Consider the following 20,350-nt stretch of genomic DNA (forward strand, 5'->3'; position numbering starts at 1 on the left):
ATGACTAAATTTTAAGTGCCTGAGCATCTTTAATAGAAACACTTCATTAGTTATAGAGTTCAAAAAGCACTGCATAGCAGAAATGACCCAGAAACTTACAGATGTCCCATTGAAATGAACAAAGCAATCCACACACACACATAATCGCACTCCTATTCCGTACCTGCTGAGGCGCTGCCATCTTAAACCCTGCCGGGTCGATGCGGTTCACCGGCTCCGGTTGCGGCACAGCATGCTGGTAGCTCGGGTACCCGGCTGCATCCTGGATGACCGGCGGGTCCTCTCGGACAGGTTCGGACGAGCGCGTGATGGCAGGCTCACTGGGCAGGCCCACCTCATCGTTCATGGTCTCATCCAGCTCCTGGTCGGTGTAGGCCCCGCCCTCCGTATCGGTGTCCTCGTAGTCGGAAGTGTGGCGGCTGTCGGTGCTGTACATGCTGTACTCGCTGCCCGGTGCCGAGAGGTAGGAGAGGCGGTCGTCGTGGATGTCAAGGTCATCGTCAGGAGCGCCATCTGCCTGCAGGCAGAGAGGGGGAGGGAGGGATGGTTAGGGTGAGTTTGATGACCCACAGTAGTGGAAATGAAATGATGGATGGGTGAGAGCGGAAACTAATGCATATCAAACGGAACCATATAAAAGCAGAAATAATATATAGGTCGTGCCGATATACAAGTCAACCAATAATTCCAAATATCTTTTCAAAACTTTACCAGTTTTAACACTGTCAAAATAAAGTTGTATTTCCAAAACCAAAAAATTTAAGGCTGTGCCAATATCGGTCGATATATCGGCCTCGACTAATTACAGGTACATTATTATTTACTAAATTATACAGAGAAACTATAGAAAAATCACAGAATGACCACGATTGACTAATCAGAATAAAGGATTTCAGAAATCACCATCTTAATGGCATTGCATAAGAAACATAAATTGGGATAGGATTGAGTTATGGTTGCTCACCCTCTAAAGTATTGTTTCCCAACCCTGGTCCTGGATGCATACCAATTGTACAAAGTTTGGGTGTCTCCCTTATTTGACCTATTCATTTCAGGTCTTAGAGTTTCTACTAACGTTAATGAGTTGCATCAGGTGTGTATGATTAGGAAGAGGTTCAAAACGTATTCTGCTGGTTTGGTTCCAATAACAGGGTTGGGAAACACTGGTCTAAGCTGTTTGGGTGGGGAGGCCTCAAGACAAAGAAGAAACATTAGGATATTGACGCACAAAACTTTAGAGAAGCTTACCTTGCCCTCTGAGACCCAGACCAACTGGTTCTGCTGCTGCTGGATGGTCTCTTTCAATGCGCCGTACCACCCGTCGTTCATGTTGTTCAGGTTGATGGTGGCTAAAAGAAGAGTCGCAATTTACTTAACTACAAATACACCCGTGGTGCTTGCATATAAAACAACAACTTTTATGGTACTTTAGTAGCTTGCATTCATAACATGGACTAAATTGTTTATTGACTAAACAGTTTTGTAACAACATGAGCCTAATGATATTATTTTATTGTTGGGTCTACTCACTGGTGAAGAGGTGATGGTTGTTCTTTCTCAGTTTGAGAGCGCGCTCGTACAGCTTCCTGGCGCTCTTCCTAGACTCGGAACAGAGCCTGGTCCTCATGTTCTTGACACCCTGCTTGCTGTCGGGATTCAGGAACACCACGATGGGGTACCACTGAGCGTAATTCAGACGATCCACGGCATTAGGGGTGATGTCCAGCACGGCATGCTTGTCCTAGCAGCACAAACAGAATTATGAGACACCAGCCGGGTCTTCGCAGGGTCTATAAGACTATGCTTGCGAGCTGAGCAGATGGAAAGCTGGCAGTTAACTAAATTATCCGAGTCCATACTTACTCGGTCAATGATCTGTTTAATGGTATGGAGACGGATGATTCCAGAGCTGCGCTGGTCTGTGCCTGCGTCTCTGGGTTCACTCTCTGAGGGAGGGAGAAAATACTTCTTTTAGACCTTCTTAAAATAAGAAAAAGTTTAGAAAATCTAATTACGCAGAACTTACTTGCAAGTTCAAAGAGGTCAGGTTCCTCTCTAGACAGTTTCTCTCTTGCAACATCCGCAATAGGTCCGAAAATGACCACTGGCCTCAAGAAACCAGCTATTTTTGCAGGAGAAACAACAGGTTAACTAGATTCCAATGCAAGTCTATCAGATTATTTCCAGGCAAACTGAAACTGATTAGCAAAGCTTCAAAAATAGATTCTCAAACTCGAAATAACCATAGCAACTAAACGCAGGTCTATAAACAGCTTCTGTACCTTCTCGAAGCACCACTCTTTCATAAGCGGGGAACTTTGTTTGTACGGGTTGAGCAGAAAGGTCCTCTCTGCTCTTCCTCAAGTTGCGTTTAGAGCTACGGAGGCCTCTGAACCTCCAGAAGTCGGCCCGATCTCCTCCTGGAGTCTTTGGGAGAGTGTACTGGACACTCGATAGCTGCTCAGCCCTGAGAAGAACATAAAACAACAGCTTAAACTTGAACGACAACACATCAAACTTCAAACGTAAAACTCGATGCAGAAATGGCTTTAGTACCTATTCTTGTTGGGGATGATGCCCCGTTCCACCTCCTGGTGGTTCTTGCCAATGCGGATGGCGAGCCAGGAGCCTAGTTTGCCATTGTACAGAGTGTCGACCACTCTAAAGACCTCGCCTTTATTGAAGCTCAGGCCGTAGGGCGACTCCTTCTCGTATTCGAAATGGGTCCTGATGTAGAACGAGTCACCTACGTCGGACTCTACGATGCGCCGGTACACTGAGAAGCAAAGAGATTTATGTTAATATTATTTTTCACTGATTTAGCTTGTCATAGAGTCCAACAAGTGTCCAAAACACCTTTAAAGGAGTACACTTCCAGAACAAAAATGTACAGATAATTTACTCAAACCCTTGTCATCCAAGATGTTCATGTCTTTCTTTCTTTAGTCATTAAGAAATTGTTTTTAGAGGAAAAAATTTCAGGATTTCTCTCCATATAGTGGACTTCTATGGTGCCCACGAGTTTGAACTTTTAAAATGCAGTTTAAATGCAGCTTCAAAGGGCTCTAAACGAAAGGGGTCTTATCTAGCAAAACGATCGGTTATTTTCTAAAAAATGCGACAATGTCTGTACTTTTTAACCTTAACTGCTCGTCTTGTCTAGCTCTGAGTGTACTCTGTGTATTCCGGTTCAAGACCATTAGGGTAGGTCAAAAAACTTCAAAAACCCATCTTATTTTCTTCTCCAACGTTAAAATCGTCCTACATTTAACCAAAGTACACAGGTGAAGAAGCACTTTTCAAGGTGATTACGTAATGTGTGAAGTTGTGGACCCGCATCGCAGAGCTAGTGTTAGGTGAGCATTTGTGGTTAAAAAGTATATAGCATTTAGACAACGACTGTCCGTTTTGCTAAATAAGACCCTTATTCCTCAACTGGGATCTACATGATCCCAGCCCTCTGAAGCTGCATTGAAACTGCAATTTGGATCTTCATCCCATTGGCCACCATTGATGTCCACTATATGGAGAAAAATCCTGGAATGTTTTCCTCAAAAACCGTAATTTCTTTTCGACTGAAGAAGGAATGACATGAACATCTTGGATGACATGGGGGATAAATTATCAGGACATTCTCCTTTAAGAGCTGACAGATTACATCCTCACCATCTTTCTTTTTCTGGGCCAGGATGGTGACCTCCTCTCCTTTGGGCAGGTCCAGAAGAAACAGCACTGCCTCCTCGCGGATGATGTTTGCAAAATCCACATTATTTACCTGGGAAGGGTTTAAAGAACAGCCATTTAAAACCCCCCCAAAAAAACCTCTCTAAAGGGGTATAATGAATGAGAAGAACGGTTTGTTTCTTAAGACCGGTTTGTGTGATTGTGTGGTGGGTGGTGAGGTTTGTGAGAAAGAGAAGGTGACAAACGTTCTGAATAAAGAATAGGCATGTTGGAAAAACCCAGAGAGGAAGAGAAAGCGGCTGCGTTTGGCAGCGAGAAGATGGAAACTAACATCACCAGGGAAACCATCCTGAGAGAAGACAAGCATCTTCACACACACTGAGGTTTAACGGCATCTATACAGCACGAGAGGGACATTTTGGAAGCGGGAACCGCCATAAAACTAGGACTGTCATTAAAGAGCCCGTAAACAGACGGTTATAAAAGCCGGGACACCAAATCTCCCTTCACCCACAGGCCTTTAAGAGTCCCACTCGAGTTATTCATCACAAGAGCTAAACGCCACTGCAAACATCTTCAGGCTCGACTGCGAAGAAACTGTAAGAGGTGAAATGACTTGAGCATAAACAGGTATTCACATCAGACAGAATTTCCCATCCACACACACACACACACACACACACACACACACACACACACACACACACACACACACACACACACACACACACACACACACACACACACACACACACACACACACACACACAGCATTAGCATGAAGGCTCTGCTCCAAAACGTCGAGCTGCCTACCTAAGCAACATTTTTAGGCATCTCTGGGCTGCCTGACCTGAAGCCTGTTCCAAATAATGGGTGGCAAATTATGCTGCCTCATTAGATACCTTGTTGGCAAAAGTTTAACTGCGGTGAACTCAAAATCCAAGGTGGTAGTGGATAGTGGAGTCGAAGGGAGTGTACAATATAAATAATCAATTTATAAAAAATGTATCTAGAGAAAATCAAGAGATCAGCCTGGAGTTTTTCTTAATTTTTTCACATTTTGTTATGTTGCTACTTTGCCGAATTGCTTTAAATTACTTATCATACACCATAATGACAAAACAAAAACTGAAATTTCGTAAATGTGTTAAAAATAAAAAAACTGAAGTACATAAGTGCATAAGTATTCATACCCTTAACTCAGTACTTAGCTGAAGCACCTTAACAGTCTCAATTATTTTTGGGTGTGATGCGACAAGCTTTGCACATCTGCATTTGGCAACTATCTGACATCTTCACCTCACCTTTTTACCTATCAAGCTTTGTCAGCTTGGATGGGTCTGGCAGACATTTTCAGGTTTCTCTAGAAAGGTTTGATTGGGTTCAAGCCAAGGCTCTGGCTGGGACACTCACAGAGTTGTCTTTTAGCCACTCTTGCTGTGTGCTTAGGGTCATTGTCCTGTTGGAAGGTGAACCTTCTGTTCAGTGTGAGGTTCTGAATGCTCCGGATTGGGTTTTCATTAAGGCTATCTCAATATTTTGGTGCATTGAGCTTTTCTTTTACTGACTAGTCCTTAAGTCCCTACCGCTGAAAAACTGCCCCACAGCATGAGACTGCTACCAGCACACTTTACTTTTAGGATGGTACTCTGCAGGTGATGAGCAGTGCCTGATTTTCTTCAAACATGATGCTTGAAATTGAGGTTCATCCACCAGAGAATCTTGTTTCTCACAGTCTGAGGGTCCTTCAGGTTCTTTTTTGCAAATTCCAAGTGTGTTTTCATGTGTCTTCACTGAGGAGAGGATTGAGCTTGGCCACACCACTATAAATACCAGATTGTTGGAGTGTTACAGTGATGTTTTTCCTTCTGTAGATGACTTTTATCTCCACATATGATCATTAGGCTCAACTAGAGTGACCATCAGGTTCTTGGTTACCAGTCTAACCAAGGCCTTCTCCATCCAGAGGCCAGCTATACGAAGAGTAATGGTTGTTTCAAGCTTTTCCATAAAGGGTAACGCAGACTACATGCTTCTGTGAACCTACAATGAATCAGAATTTTTTCTGAACTCTTCCCCAGATGTGTGGCTTGATGCAATTTTGTCTCTGAGCTCTACAGGCAGTTTTTTTGACCTCAGGGCTTGGTTTTTGCTCTGATAAGCATTTTCAGCTGTTAGACCTTTTATTAAAATGTGTCCTTCTCATACCCATTAAATTGAATTTGCCACAGGTTAACATCAAGCAATATGAACGAGATCAAGCTAAATCTCAGCTGTCCCAGATAAGGGTATGAATACTTATGCAATGGAATCATTTAAGTTTTTTTATTTTTAATACATTTGCAAAGATGTTAAAAACCTGTTTTTGCTCTGCCATTATAGTGTATGGAGTGTACATTGTTGTACATTAAAATAATTTAATAAAAATTTAAAGCAGTTTAACATAAGGCAGCAACATATAAAAAAAAAAAAAAAATAAGGGTATGAATACTTTCGCAAGGCACTGTAGCTAACTAAAATGGAAACCATAAAAACAATTGTTAATTGAAACAAACATTAACTAAAATAAAATATTAAAAATCTGTATTTGGCTAGATGCTAAGGTAAAATTTCAAATTTTCATTTAGTTTAACTTAATTAAAATTAAACTAAAGTTGAAATAAAAATTAATAACAACTATATAGAATTATAAATGAATAAAAAAACTTCAACAAAATTACTAAAACTTTTACTAAAATTAAAATAAACTAATTTAAAATAGTAATAAACTTTAAAAGTATTTCAATAATACTAAAATACAACTTTTTATTTAACCAAATATTACTGTATTTTTTTTTTTTTTTGCATATTGCAAATATTTTAGTGCATATTACAAAAAATGTATATTATTATGAAAATGTTTCCAGAATGAATCCCCCCCGCCATTTATTCAATCAATCAAGTTGAATCAATGTAACATATGAAGTGAAAAAATATTTTTAAATCGGTGAGCGGACTACATAACCATGCACTTAACCTCTATTATGAGGAAATAAACTATACTTCCCATTAAGCACTGCAAATCACATAAGAAGTTAGTAATTGATTTAAAGGTAAACTGATCGTGAATGATACAATATATCTGAAGTCTATTCCAAAATATTAATTTATATAAAATACAAAAGCTGTTTAAGAGTGAAATTACAGTGTGCAGTCACTGTTAAGTTCTTTTGCTATAGTTCTCGCTTCCACAGTAACACTGACTGCTCTGATTGGTGGATCGCTAGCAACCAAACATACAGCAACCTGATGATTTAAACACCGTCAGAGTGCCCCTTATAGGTAGCTGCTTATATAAACAGCTTTTAGACAGAAGTTGCTGTCTGGAGTGGTTACAGTGAAGCAAAACATCAAAGTCTCACCCTGAGAATCTGGTCTCCTTCCTCCAGGCCCTCTTTAGCAGCAGGACTGTCCTCCAAAACTCCCGCCACAAATATCCCAACGTCATTCCCGCCAGCGAGTCTCAACCCAACGCTCTCGCCCTTCTTAAACTTCACCAGCTTCATGCTCGGCCTGAGGGTGGACACACAAACATAACATCTAACCTCCTACATCTCTAAGACATTGAATGTGAGAAATGTTAGTGATACGCACCGCAAGATGCTGTCATCATGTGTGACGCTGGGCACTGGGGCGTCTGCCGGACTAACAGGCAGGTCCACGTCGGGCTGGCCGGGTTGAGCGTACACAGGCTTGGGCTCTAAAGAGATCAAGGCACATTGAGTTTTTGAGTACAGTACACACGCACACACACAAAATGTCACCACAGGAGCGTGTCGCGCTCTGGGAGGTCACAGAGACACCCAGCGGGACAGAGCAGGTGGGACGACACTGTCACAACTGACAAACTCCCGCTGCTCGTCACCGCCTGCGCACAAACCCAGGCTGAGAATAATGTATGTTTCGATCACAGTGTATTCATGTGTAGTGACCTCTGACCTGGCAGAGGGGGGAGCTGTTTCTCTTCTCTGGCTGCCGTCTGCTCTTTCGGCATCTCCTCCACCATCTTAGCAGGTACGGGAAGCGGCCCAGCCTTTGAGACCTTTTCTTCATCACGGCTTCGGTGACTGTGGGTGGAGAAAAAAGGACAACAGAGCAAAGCTGTTAGGATAAGACACATTAAACATTGATCTTGTTCAATCAATTCTCAGAAAGATTTTTTTTCAACTTAACAGCCTTGAAAATAGGTTTTTACAATTATGACAGCATCAAACTCCAACATATATATTTACATGACATACTAACTAAAACCCACAAATTTGTATAACTTATCAACAATATTATTGACTTTTGCCCTTTTGGATCAGTCTAAATGAAGCAAACTGCTAAAATGTTTTCCAAACTCATATGCATTGTACAAAACAGAGTTAATAATGTTTAATTATTATGATTAAATCAGTAACACTGGAAAATTGTCATATTTTTTGGCTCACTGAACAGTCCAAACAAACCAAATCACTAAATCTACTGACTGTTATCCATCATACAATTATATAAATATATAGAGAACATGTAAAATGCCATACTTCTGAAAACACTTTTGACTGATGACTCAAATTAGTTTTATTTTAGTTTTTTTTTAAATGATTCATTGAACCAAACACTCTAAAACGTGCTCAAATGAATCAGGCATATTGAACATTTCCTCCTATGGCCAGAAACATACTCAACAAGTACCCAAACTTGGATGTGAACGCTTGGCCAACGAATAATGTGGTTTGGTTACGTAATACGCAACTTGGCGTTATTTTGATGGTTACAAACCAGTACACCAGGGGGCGATAGTGCTACCATCATAAATTAATGCCATTAAACCAGACTCAGCTTAACTATCTTGCTCAACAAGATTCTCAGTCTGTTGCTCTTGTCATGGTAATAGTCGACCTAAAAGAGAAAACTGTTGTCCATGCGAATGTCTATTATAGCACCTCTTGTGGCAACGCTGAGAATGCAATGGAAGAAAGTAAGCTTTTCAAAACTTTGAATCAACTGAACCAATTTAACATGCTGACACTTTGAATCAAATGAACCAATTACTTTTCAAAATGATTCACTGTCTTCAAAGCATTTGAAACGCCATGTTGATGACGCCTGTTGGTTAGAACAGTATAAATTACTTGCTAGCACCAAACCACGTGACTTTGGCACGTTTGAATCGATTGTCCCAATTGCTTTGGTCACACCTTCTGGTCAGAATGGTGTAAATACAACAAAATACCTGCTAGCACTGAACCACCAACATTTCAAAGTGTTTTGAAACAGTTATGACAAAATGAAGCCTTATTTACTGAAACCATGTGACTTTTACAGTTTGAATAAAACCAATCTGACACTAATTTGCAGTTGCAATTATTCATTCAATTAGGCCTATATTTGTTCCCAAACAGTGATTAATTCCTCATTGAAACAACACTAATTACTATACGTTTTATAATTATACCTACTATGGACTGTTATTGACTTTGAATTTACTGTAGTAATTAATACAGAGACACTCATTTGGGCAAACAGCACTAATGACTTGTTTAGGACTTGAAGCTTAAAGTTGAGGACTTGCAACTCGACTTTGGCTTGCCGGTTCTGACTTGGGACTTGAGACTTGAATGCAAAGACTCAAGACTTACTTGTGACTTGCAAAACAATGACTTGGTCCCACCTCTGCTAATTTGACACTTCAAATCAACTGAACCAACTGCTTTTCAAAATGATTCACTGGCTTCAAAGCATTTGAAATGCCACATGCTGATGTTTGCTGGTCAGAATGGTGTAAATACAACAAAATAGGTGCTAGCAGCGAACCACCGAAATTTCGAAGCGTTTTTGAATCAGTTATGACATATCAAACTTTGAGAGTTTACGTCATGCTTTGAATAGTTGAATAAAAACAAATCATTCGCAAAGGTTTCAAAGCTTAAAGCAGTGTTTAAAAAGCATCAATCTCTAGTTTACGTACTTGGGAGAGTATGTTTCAGGCCGTAAAAACAAATACAAGTCTAATCAATAATACACCTGCATACAGGACACTGAAAATATACGGTACAGTGCGGAATGAAATGAGCTTTTGTGCTGTTCGGTTAAAGCTTTTGATGATTAATGCATGCTCTGCTCTCAGCAGGACAACCAAAAACAACACCGCTTTTTCCACACTATCAAGCCTAAGCACACAACCCATAAAACAATGTTTACACTGAAAGACAAATGGCAGATGAGAGCGAGGTAGATGGGGAGAGAGGGAGGACGTTGTGTGGCTAGGGCAGCTAGGTAGTCTTGAAGGTCACAGCTGTGCTTTGCAGCTCCTTTGTTGGACTATATTTAGCGCAGCCCATCTGATCTGGAGTAATGGAGGAGACAGAGACAGAGAAAGAGAGGGAGAGAAGGGAAAGAGAAAAGGACTCCAGGTGCACCACCGCCGTTGAGGCACTTCCAAAAATCGGCACGTGGCCAAAGATGACAGGTCCGGCCCGTGACCTTTACTGTCACAGTAAACAACAGCGGGGCGACATCCACGGACTGCAGAAACTCTCCATCTCTGCAAGACCGGGCCGCCACATGTGGTCCTGTTTTATTCATGACAATGACGAATATCTTTTCTAGCAATTACGGTGCGGCTCAATAAAAAGCCTTGGCTGATGACATTGAGGGCAAGTGTGTGGGATAACGCACTATACCTCGAAGTATTAAAGCCATCATTGTCCGCTCGAGGGTCTTTACGGATCTTATGATCCATAAAACCAACTAAGAGAGAAAAATAGGCATTTTTGAAGAGGACAGTACTTGCGGTTACCAATTATGTTCTATTTCGAAGAACTATTACAATCTAGTATGGGAAATTGTGTAAATCAGTACTGGTTCTGAATCAGGACCCAATTTTTTTTTCTGCGAAATATCTGAAAGGGATAGGTTCATCAAAAAAAGAAAATTACCCCATGATTTACTCACCCTCAAGCCATCCTAGGTGTATGTCTTTCTACTTTCAGACAAATGCGATTGGAATTATTAATAAATAAATGTCCTGGCTCTTCCAAGCTTTATAATGGCAGTGATTGGGTGTCGAGATTTTGAAAACTAATAAAAGTGCATCCATCTATCATAAAGAGTACTCCACATGGCTCCGGGGAGTTAGAACTTATACAAGTACAAAACGAGGATTTGTTAAGGAAAACGTCGGAGGATTTCGATATAAGCTCAAAATCCCCTTTATATCCTTCGATATAAGCTCTCCAAGAGCATAGCATATTCTCACTGGAACTTACGCTATGCCTACATCCTACGTCATCCACTGGAATACCGCTTTCTTGTGAACTTGTATACGACAGCGCAAGCTAGAGATTACCATTTATAAAGTTTTAAATATGGATTTTTTTTTTTACACAAATGCATCGATTCACTTCAGAAGGCGTTTATTAACCTAGCCATGTAGGGCAGTTTTTATGATTGATGGATGCACTTTATTGGGCTTCAAAATCTTAACATCTATTCACTGCCATTATAAAGCTTAGAGAGGCCAGAATATTTTTTAATATAACTCCGATTGTGTTCGTCTGAAAAAAGAATGTCATATACACCTAGGATAGTGAGTAAACCATGGGGTAACTTTCATTTTTGGGTGAACTATAACTTTAAAACACAATCTTTACTTGATGAGAATGTTAACAAAATGTTTTAGAACATATTTTGTTATCTTCTTTCTACCAACACAGTCCCCATGCTGATTATAGTACCATTTCCCGTTTCCACCTAAGAGAAACTGGATCTGGGATGTAAAAAATGGCTCCTTAAATGGTTCAGGTCTGTTAAACCCGTTTGTTCCTGAACCAAGAATTAAGTGATGACGTCTACAGGGTTCGTACAGATACTGTAAAATGAAATTTCAGGACTTTCAAGGACTTTTCAAGCACTTCTTTTTTGATTTTCCAAGGACTACAATCAGAGATCTCACTTATCAAACAATGTCTAAAAATATACTAATAAAAAATGGCAAAAATTAAGTGAAGCACATACAAAGCATCATTACTAAAGTATTACAAAGTATAATACATTTTTACTATAGTAAAACCACTGTTAACTGTCTTAAGGGACTTGTATTTGTGTTTTTATACTTTTTTCTTTTTTCTTTGTTTTGTTTTTATAACTACTGCTTTAATGGTTTGATGTTTTCTACAGTTTAAAAAAACAAATCAGAAAAAAAGATTGGTGAAATCACTCTGAAATCCTGATCTGAAATAAATGATTCACCATTCGCGGAAGTTCGGAAGTCCCGAAATGAATCAAATGATTTGCGAACCCCCACCAAAGACCCGATCTGAATCAAATGATTCATGATCCATGCTGTGTAGTCCCGATCTGAATAATTATTCATGAACAATCATTTCAGATCAGGGCTTGGAGTGCAGATCTCGAATCATTTGACTTAGATTGGAACTTTGTGTATTGTGAATCATTAAATCGGGACTTTAAATCGCGTGTCGCGAATCAGTTGATTTGAATCATTCGATTAGAACGCTTCAAAGCAGTGAATCATTTTGCGCTGCAGTGGTTTAACTGATTCAGAGTTTCGGAAAGCTCCGTTTCTCCATCACTACATGCTTTTTAAAATCATTACAATTGATGTCAATTCGAAAATAAATGCCTTTTTTTATTTTATCTGTTTTTTTGCTATTAATCACTTGAAATTACTAATCGAAGTCACGAGTTTGAATCAATCGGAGCGGTTCCGGCGTAAATGACTCAAATGATTCGGTTAATCTATTTCTGTTTTCGCATATTCAGCCATGTTTACACGACACTTTCAGTTCTACTACTGGCTTAGCTTGCTAGTTTTCTGACATTAACTGAAATTACCAAAAAATGATGATGCTTTTTGAATTGTGTGAATTTAGCTTGACAAGATGTGTGCTTATTGACAATTAATTAATTAATTAAACACTTGTTTCATAGACGCATTGTCTTGCAATAAGTCAAGTTCTTTTCAAGTACCTTTTCAGGAATATTGCTGTTTTCAAGGGTTTTCCAGGCCTTAAATTTCAAAAAGTCAAATTCGAGTACTTTAAAGGAACACTCCACTTTTTTGGAAATAGGCTCATTCTCCAACTGTCCCCGAGTTAATAAGTAGAGTTTTACCGTTTTGAAATCCATTCGGCCGTTCTCCTGTTCTGGCGATATCACTTTTAGCATAGCTTAGCATTGATCATTGAATCCTATTAGACCAATAGCATCGCGTTCAAAAATAACCAACGAGTTTCAGTATTTGTCCCATTTAAAACTTGACTCTTCTGTAGTTATATCGTGTACTAAGACCAGCGGAAAATATAAAGATGTGATTTTCTAGGCTGATAAGATTAGGAACTACACTGCCATTCCGGCGTAATAGTCAAGGAAGTTTGCTGCTGTAATATGGACGCAGCAGGCGGAGTAATATCACGCAGCGCCTGAAATTAGTTCCCAGCTAGGTAACTTCCAACGAGGAACACTCCCAGTGCATGCAGTTGGTCACATTGTGCTGCGTGATATTACTGTGCCTGCTTCGGCCATGTTACGGCTGCAAACTTCCTCGACTATTACGCCGGAATAGGAGTGTAGTTCCTAATCTTATCAGCCAAGAAAATCGCAGGTTTACATTTTCCGCTGGTCTTAGTACACGAAATAACTCCAGAAGAGTCAAGTTTTAAATAGGAAAAATACCGAAACTCGTTGGTTATTTTTGAACGCGATGCTATTGGTCTAATAGGATTCAATGATCTATGCTAAGCTATGCTAAAAGTACTTTAAGCACCTCATACGAACCCTGAGTCGATACCACAAAAAGTTTTCAAACCAACAATCCAGCTGGATTGACGGCAAAAGGCAGCTGCTTATGCTTTCAGGACGCAGCCTCTGTCTTTCCGCGCACGGTGCAGGTGGTGCTTCAATCCTATTGGACGACTTTCAAGGATGGTTGGCTGAGCAGATGTGCCAGTAATACCAAGAAGTCTCTGAGGCAGAGAAGAACTACTGCAAACGATGTTAAAAGCAGCATGCTTCCGTCTGCACTGCCAAACTGACAGCAGCAGACATTAAGAGTATGTGCGTATTTGTACAGCCCTATTTTAGCTTCGCTCAGCAGAAAAGACGTAACACACAGCTGAGACCAGTTTTGAATTTGCATGAGAAATGAGATGAATAGAGGGGTATGTTTGATGTCACAGATGCATGCTGGGATTGGGCATACAAACCAACAAATTTCCTGTGACCAAGTTGGTTTGAGGTGAGAGATGTTGAGATGATGAAATGAACACGTCAAGTAGTTCAAACAAGGTAAAACAGGAACACCATTACACAAACACTGGGTTACACCACTTTGAGAAGCGCCCACGTCACATGCTTTAGTGCAAAGCTCACAAAAGCGTTAGTTTGGTTAGCTATGTTCGGGACGCTGCGTTCACCGGACCCAAACACTTACGCTGGCCGGGTTCTCTGAGATGTCGGCCCTGCGGCCCTGATTCAAAACAAGAATCAGAAGAAACTTCAGTAACACTCACACACCTGAGGATCTGCAAATCTGGATTGTGGGGAGTGTGTAAATTTCTTCGCCTAAAACATTCGCTTATATGCAATTGTTTAATAATGGTACTTCGATAACAATTGTTCATAGTGCCTGAGAGTTTAGTCTCTTCACAAGTCAACCTACAAATGGCCTACTGATGATTCAATTACATTTTTGAAAAGTGCTTCACTAGTGATTTTAGACTATATGTATTAATTTCTCATTTGTATTAAACTATTAAATTTGAAAAATGCAAATAAGAAGTATTTTTCACGAGTGATTTTAGACTTAATTTTTCTAATTTGTATGAAAAACATCATCAAACACTGTTATTAAATTTGAAAAATGCAAAATAGAAGCCTTTTTCACTAGTGATTTCAGACTATTAATTTCTCATTTGTATGAAAAACATTATTAAACAAATACAAATTAGAAATATTTTTACTAGCGATTTCAGACTTTAGTCATTTATCTAATTTGTATTAAAAACATTATTATTAAATTAGAAAAATGCAAATTAGAAGCCGTTTTCACTAGTGATTTTAGACTGTATTTATTAATTTATCTTATTTGTATTAAAAACGTTATTATTAAATAAAAAAAGTAAATGAGAAGCATTATTCACTAGTGATTTCAGACTATTATTTTCTCTCATTTGCATTAAAAACATTATTATTAAATTAAAAAATGCAAAAAGAAGCATTTTGCACTAGTGATTTCCGACTTTGTTAATTCATCTAATTTGTATGAAAAACATTATTAAACATTATTATTAAATTATAAAAATTCAAATTAGAAGCATTTTTTACTAGTGATTTCAGACCTTATTTATTTCTCCCATTTGTGCAAAAAACATTTTCATTAAATAAAAAAATGCAAATTAGAAAAAAAATCACTAGTAATTTCACTCCTAATGTATCTAATTTGCATGAAAAACATTAAACATTATTAATATATTTGAAAAACGCAAATTAGCCTTTTTCAATAATGATTTGACTATTAATTTATCTAATTTGTATGAAAAACATTATTAATAAATAGGAAAATGCAAATAAATAAAATAGAAAATTAGAAGCATTTTTCACTAGTCATTTCCGACTATTTGCATTCATTTCTCATTTGTATTAAACACTATTAAATAAAAAATGCAAATAACAAGCATTTTTCACTAGTGATTTTAGACTTTATTAATTTCTCTTATTTGCATTAAAACATTATTATTAAATTAAAAAAATGCAAATTAGAAGCATTTTTCGCTACATTATAAACTTAATGAATGCAAATTTGAAGCATTTTCACTGACTATTAATTTTTCTAATTTGTATGAAAAACATCAATAAATAGGAAAATGCAAATTAGAAGATTTGTTTAGTGATTTCAGACTTTATTAATTTAATTTGTATTAAAACATTAATTTGCATTTTCTATTTAATAGAGGCATTTTCACTAGTGATTGCAGACTTTATTAATTTATCTCATTTGCATTAAAACATTATTATTAAATAAAAAATGCTAGTTAGAAGTATTTTTTACTAGTGATTTCAGATTTATTTATTTCTCTCATCTATATTAAAAACATTATTATTAAATAAAAAATGCTAGTTAGAAGTATTTTTTACTAGTGATTTCAGATTTATTTATTTCTCTCATCTATATTAAAAACATTATTATTAAATAAAAAACGCAAATTAAAGGCATTTTTCCCTAGTGATTTCAGACTATTAATGTATCTAATTTGTATTAAAACGTTATTTTAAACTTAAAAATAAATGCTAATTAAAAGCATTTTTCACTAGTGATTTCAGACTTTATTCATTAATTTCTCTCATTTGCATTAAAACATTATTATTAAATTATGAAACGCAAATTAGAAGCATTTTTCACTAGTGATTTCAGACTTTATTTGTTAATTTATGCAATTTGTATTAAAAGACATTATTAAATGTTAAAAAAAAAGAAGCATTTTACCTTTGAAAAAATTACACACTTCACCTTTAAATTTAGGGTTTCATTTAGAAAGCTGGCACATTTGCAGGAAGATGAAATTCCTCCCTTGCTCTACCGCTGTCACACCTTGGTTTATCTATCTAGGACACTTCCAATTTACAGGAGCGTTTTGTCAAGCGCTGCGGTCCCGTCTGACAGAGGCTTCTCTCATATGCCTGTCACAAGGCTGTTCTCATATCAGCGGTCAGCAGGCCTGCAACTCCTACATTTTTAAAGCTAAAATACAACTCAATCTGGTGAGATGAGGACCTAAAAATTGAGAGTGAAATAACTTGGAAACCAACTATTTGGTTGTGAGAAGTGGTACATTTATGTGATGTGAATCAGACCTCTGATTTCATGTTTACTAACATATCTTGTGTGGCTGCAACCAAAGAAATTGTGGAAAACAGCAAGGGTATCTGACCTGCCGTTGCTGATCTGTGGCGGAGAGTGTCTGGAGTGGTCCGAGGGCTCGGAGCGGCGGTCCGGAGAACGAGAGCGGCTGCTCCTTTTCCGGTCGTGGGATCGGTTGGAATGATCGGAGGCCACGGAGTGGATGTCTGAAATATCTAACAAAAAGATCAAATGACTTCACACTGTAATGTTACAGGATTACAAGTCAGCCTCAAGTATTGCTATTGGAATTTTGTATTCTTCCCATTACAATTTTTGTCTTTTTTTTCCCAATAATAAAAAAACAAAAAAAGGTTCAAACATTCTTAAAAAATTTGAAGAAGAAAAAAAAAAATTATATTATATATCCCATATATATCTAATAAGTTTTAGTAATGTTGTTGTGGACTTAGGTCATTATCAGTTTTTTAAATTTATTAGTTAATGTAATTTATTAATCGTAAAAAAAAATTTCTTCATTTTAGTACTTAGACCTGTTTTATTTCAGCTAGTTGCCAAGCCAACAATTATATTTTTAGAAGTTTAAGTTTAATGATTTTTACAAGTTTACAGTAACAACGCTTTAAAACAAAAAAAAAAAAGAAAAGAAAAAAAGAATGGTAATAAAACAAGAAAAAAAAAAGAATGGTAAAAAAAAAATACATTTGTTTAATACAATTTTAAATAAAATTAAAATATTCTAAAAATGCTTTTTTAAATAAACGGCAATTCAAAATACTAATAGCACCATACTTAGAAACAGAATAGAATCTAAACAATACTACAGTAAATAGTATATAGGGTAATTTTTAAATGTTTGTTCAAATTTTTAATATTATTTAGTAATTATTTAGCTTTCTTTTTCATGATTTTTACAAGTTCCAGTTTTAATTAACAGTAACAACATTGCTTAAAACAAAAACAATTAAAAATTTAATGGTAAGAAAAAACAAACATACATTTGTATAAAAAAAAAAATATATATATATGATATTTAAAAATGCCAAAAAAAATAAAAAAATAAAACGAATAATACCATACTTTAATAAAAATAATACTACAACAACACTGGTTCTAATATAAACTGCGTTTCCAACAATTTGCAACAAAACTTAGTGAGTTTTAGTTAACAGTAACAACACTGCTAAAAAAATAATTGTATGGTATAAAAAAAAATTAACATTTGATAAATAAAATCTTAAAGAAAATTAAAATAATCTAAAAATCTTTTTTTTTTAAATAAACGCTAATTCAACATACTAATAACACCCTACTTGAAAAGAAATACAATAACACTGGTTTTAAGTGTAAATTGTCTTAAAAAATGTGTAAATATGGTAAGTTTTAAAAGTTTGTTCAAGTTGTTAATCTCATATTCATAAGTCATTTTATTTTTACTTTATTTGTAATGACTTTTACAAGTTTCAGTATTAGTTAACAGTAACAACACTGCTTAAAACAACAACAAAAAATATTAAAGGTAAGAAAAAATATATATGTTTAATACAAAAATATATAAAAAAAAATTAAAATGCTAATAATTCTTACACTTGGATAGAAATAATACGACAGTAACACTGGTATTAAGAATAAATTGTGTATTCAACAATTTCTAACAAAATTTAGTGAGGTATATGCTTAAAACATTTATAAATATGGTCAGTTTTAAAAGTTTGTTCAGGTTTTAATCTCATATTTATAATTGTTTTTATTTTAGCTTTATTATTAATTACTTTCACTAGTTTCAGTTTTAGTTAACAGTAACAACATTGCTTTAAACAAAAAAAAAATAATAATAAATAAAAAATAATATATATATATATATATATATATATATATATATATATATATATATATATAAAAAAGCAAATTCAAAAAACTAATAATAACATACTTGAATAGAAATAATATGACAATAACACTGGTTCTAGGTGTAATTTTTAAAAGTTTCTCATATTTATAATCTATTTTATTTTAGCTTTATTTTTTAATGATTTTTACAAGTTTGTTTTAGTTAACAGTAACAACACTGCTAAAAAAGTATAAAAAAAAATAAAAAAAATAAACATTTGTTTAATAAAATCTTAAATAAAATTAAAATAATCTATTTTTTTTTTTTTTATAAACGCTAATTCAACATACTAATAAACCATACCTGAATAGAAATAATACTATAATAACACTGGTTTTAAGTGTAAATTGTCTTTAAAAAAACGTGTAAATAGGGTAATTTTTAAAAGTTTTAAAAGTTGTTAATCTCATATTCATAAGTCATTTTATTTTTACTTTATTTGTAATGATTTTTACAAGTTTCAGTATTAGTATTATTATTAAAACAAAAAGATATTGAAAGGTAAGAAAAAATAAACATTTGTTTAATACAATTTTAAATCACCTTTTAAAATGACCTAAAATATATTTAAAAAAAATTAAAAACGCTAATAATTCCACATTTTATATACATTTTTGTATATTTCGTAAAACCTTTCAACTGCTTTTTGAATTAAACTAACATCATACTATGTATTAACTATGACTGTTCACTTCATATCAGTAGAAGTGTGCTGCACAGAGTCTCTCTCACCATCTCTGTCAGAGGCATTAGCTGAAGGTATGCTGTCATCCAGGTCTGGGATATTGAGCAGGGTCGCCCTCTCATCTCTCTGCACCACCATCTTCAGCTTGCCCTTTGACCTCTCGATCAGCTTCTTAGCATCGATCAGGGACAGATTCTCAGTCACTGTGCCATTAATCTAGATGAAGAGTAACCGAAAAGATGTCAACAACAACATACATCTCTATTAGCAAGTGTTTGCATTCGTTCAAAATGTGTCACTTTGAACACTCCCTTCGCTCCTTCCATCCGTTTCCCCCTCCCTACAGGTGGACATTTTTATATTACCTTGAGCACTACGTCTCCTTCCTGTATGTTTCCGTCTCGGGCTGCCAGGCTCTCGGGGGAAATGTCCTTTACGAAGATGTGGCTGGCCAGGCGGAGCCCATATTCTGCTTACAGAGTGAACCGCAGAAACACATACACCATGTTAGCATATGTTAGCTATAAAGATGTTTTTTCTGATAGAATCACTATATGACTGTAACAGAGTTTTAAAAATCAAGTTCACAGCACTGTCTGAAAGCACTAGAAAAAATGCTTTTGATCTGCACTTTTCTAAATGAAAACAAATATTCTTATAATTATATTTTATTGTAATTACTCAAATCAACTTTTTTACATCTTCAAAAAATGTATTTATAATACATTTATATTCAAACATTTCTATTAAATTTGAAAAGTGTTAATTAAAAAGTATTTTCACTAGTGTTCTAAATTTATTACTTTATTTTTGTATTAAAACATTATTATTAAATTAAAAACGCAAATTTTTCACTAGTGATTTCAGATTTAATTATTTTTTTTCATTTGTATACATTTTTTTTATTAAATTTGAAAAATGCAAATTAGAAGAATTTTTCACAAGTGATTTCAGACTTAATTTATGAATGTATCTAATTTGTATTAAAACATTATTATTAAATTAAAAAAGCAAATTATAAGCATTTCACTAGTGATTTCACTTTTTTAATTTGTCTCATTTGTATTAAAAACATTATTATTAAATTAAAAAAGCAAATTAGAAGCATTTTTCACTAGTGATTTCACTTTATTTTTTTAATTTCTCTCATTTGTATTAAAAACATTATTAATGTAAAAAATACAAA

General features: G+C 35.8%; 1 protein-coding gene across 6 annotated transcripts in view; it reads right to left on the reverse strand.

The window, feature by feature from the left end:
* Positions 1-19,633, reverse strand: part of LOC141301236 (tight junction protein 1-like) — a 40,097-nt gene extending 20,464 nt beyond the window's left edge. For 4 of the 6 annotated variants that reach the window (XM_073831489.1, XM_073831490.1, XM_073831486.1 and 1 more), the window contains exons 1-15: positions 19,530-19,633; positions 19,212-19,380; positions 16,659-16,803; positions 14,162-14,197; positions 7,663-7,790; positions 7,318-7,423; positions 7,086-7,236; positions 3,667-3,775; positions 2,557-2,776; positions 2,283-2,467; positions 2,027-2,122; positions 1,864-1,946; positions 1,531-1,741; positions 1,249-1,349; positions 164-517 (exon numbers count right to left, since the gene is read on the reverse strand). In XM_073831489.1, coding sequence (XP_073687590.1) covers positions 164-517; positions 1,249-1,349; positions 1,531-1,741; positions 1,864-1,946; positions 2,027-2,122; positions 2,283-2,467; positions 2,557-2,776; positions 3,667-3,775; positions 7,086-7,236; positions 7,318-7,423; positions 7,663-7,790; positions 14,162-14,197; positions 16,659-16,803; positions 19,212-19,302 — 2,016 coding nt within the window. In that variant the 5' untranslated portion in view covers positions 19,303-19,380; positions 19,530-19,633. The remainder of the gene's footprint in view (positions 1-163; positions 518-1,248; positions 1,350-1,530; positions 1,742-1,863; positions 1,947-2,026; positions 2,123-2,282; positions 2,468-2,556; positions 2,777-3,666; positions 3,776-7,085; positions 7,237-7,317; positions 7,424-7,662; positions 7,791-14,161; positions 14,198-16,658; positions 16,804-19,211; positions 19,381-19,529) is intronic. The other 2 variants (XM_073831487.1, XM_073831488.1) reach the window with 2 other exon arrangements.
* Positions 19,634-20,350: the final 717 nt, after the last annotated feature.

This window comes from Garra rufa, chromosome 25, assembly GCF_049309525.1.
Source record: "Garra rufa chromosome 25, GarRuf1.0, whole genome shotgun sequence".
Classification (NCBI taxonomy): domain Eukaryota; kingdom Metazoa; phylum Chordata; class Actinopteri; order Cypriniformes; family Cyprinidae; genus Garra; species Garra rufa.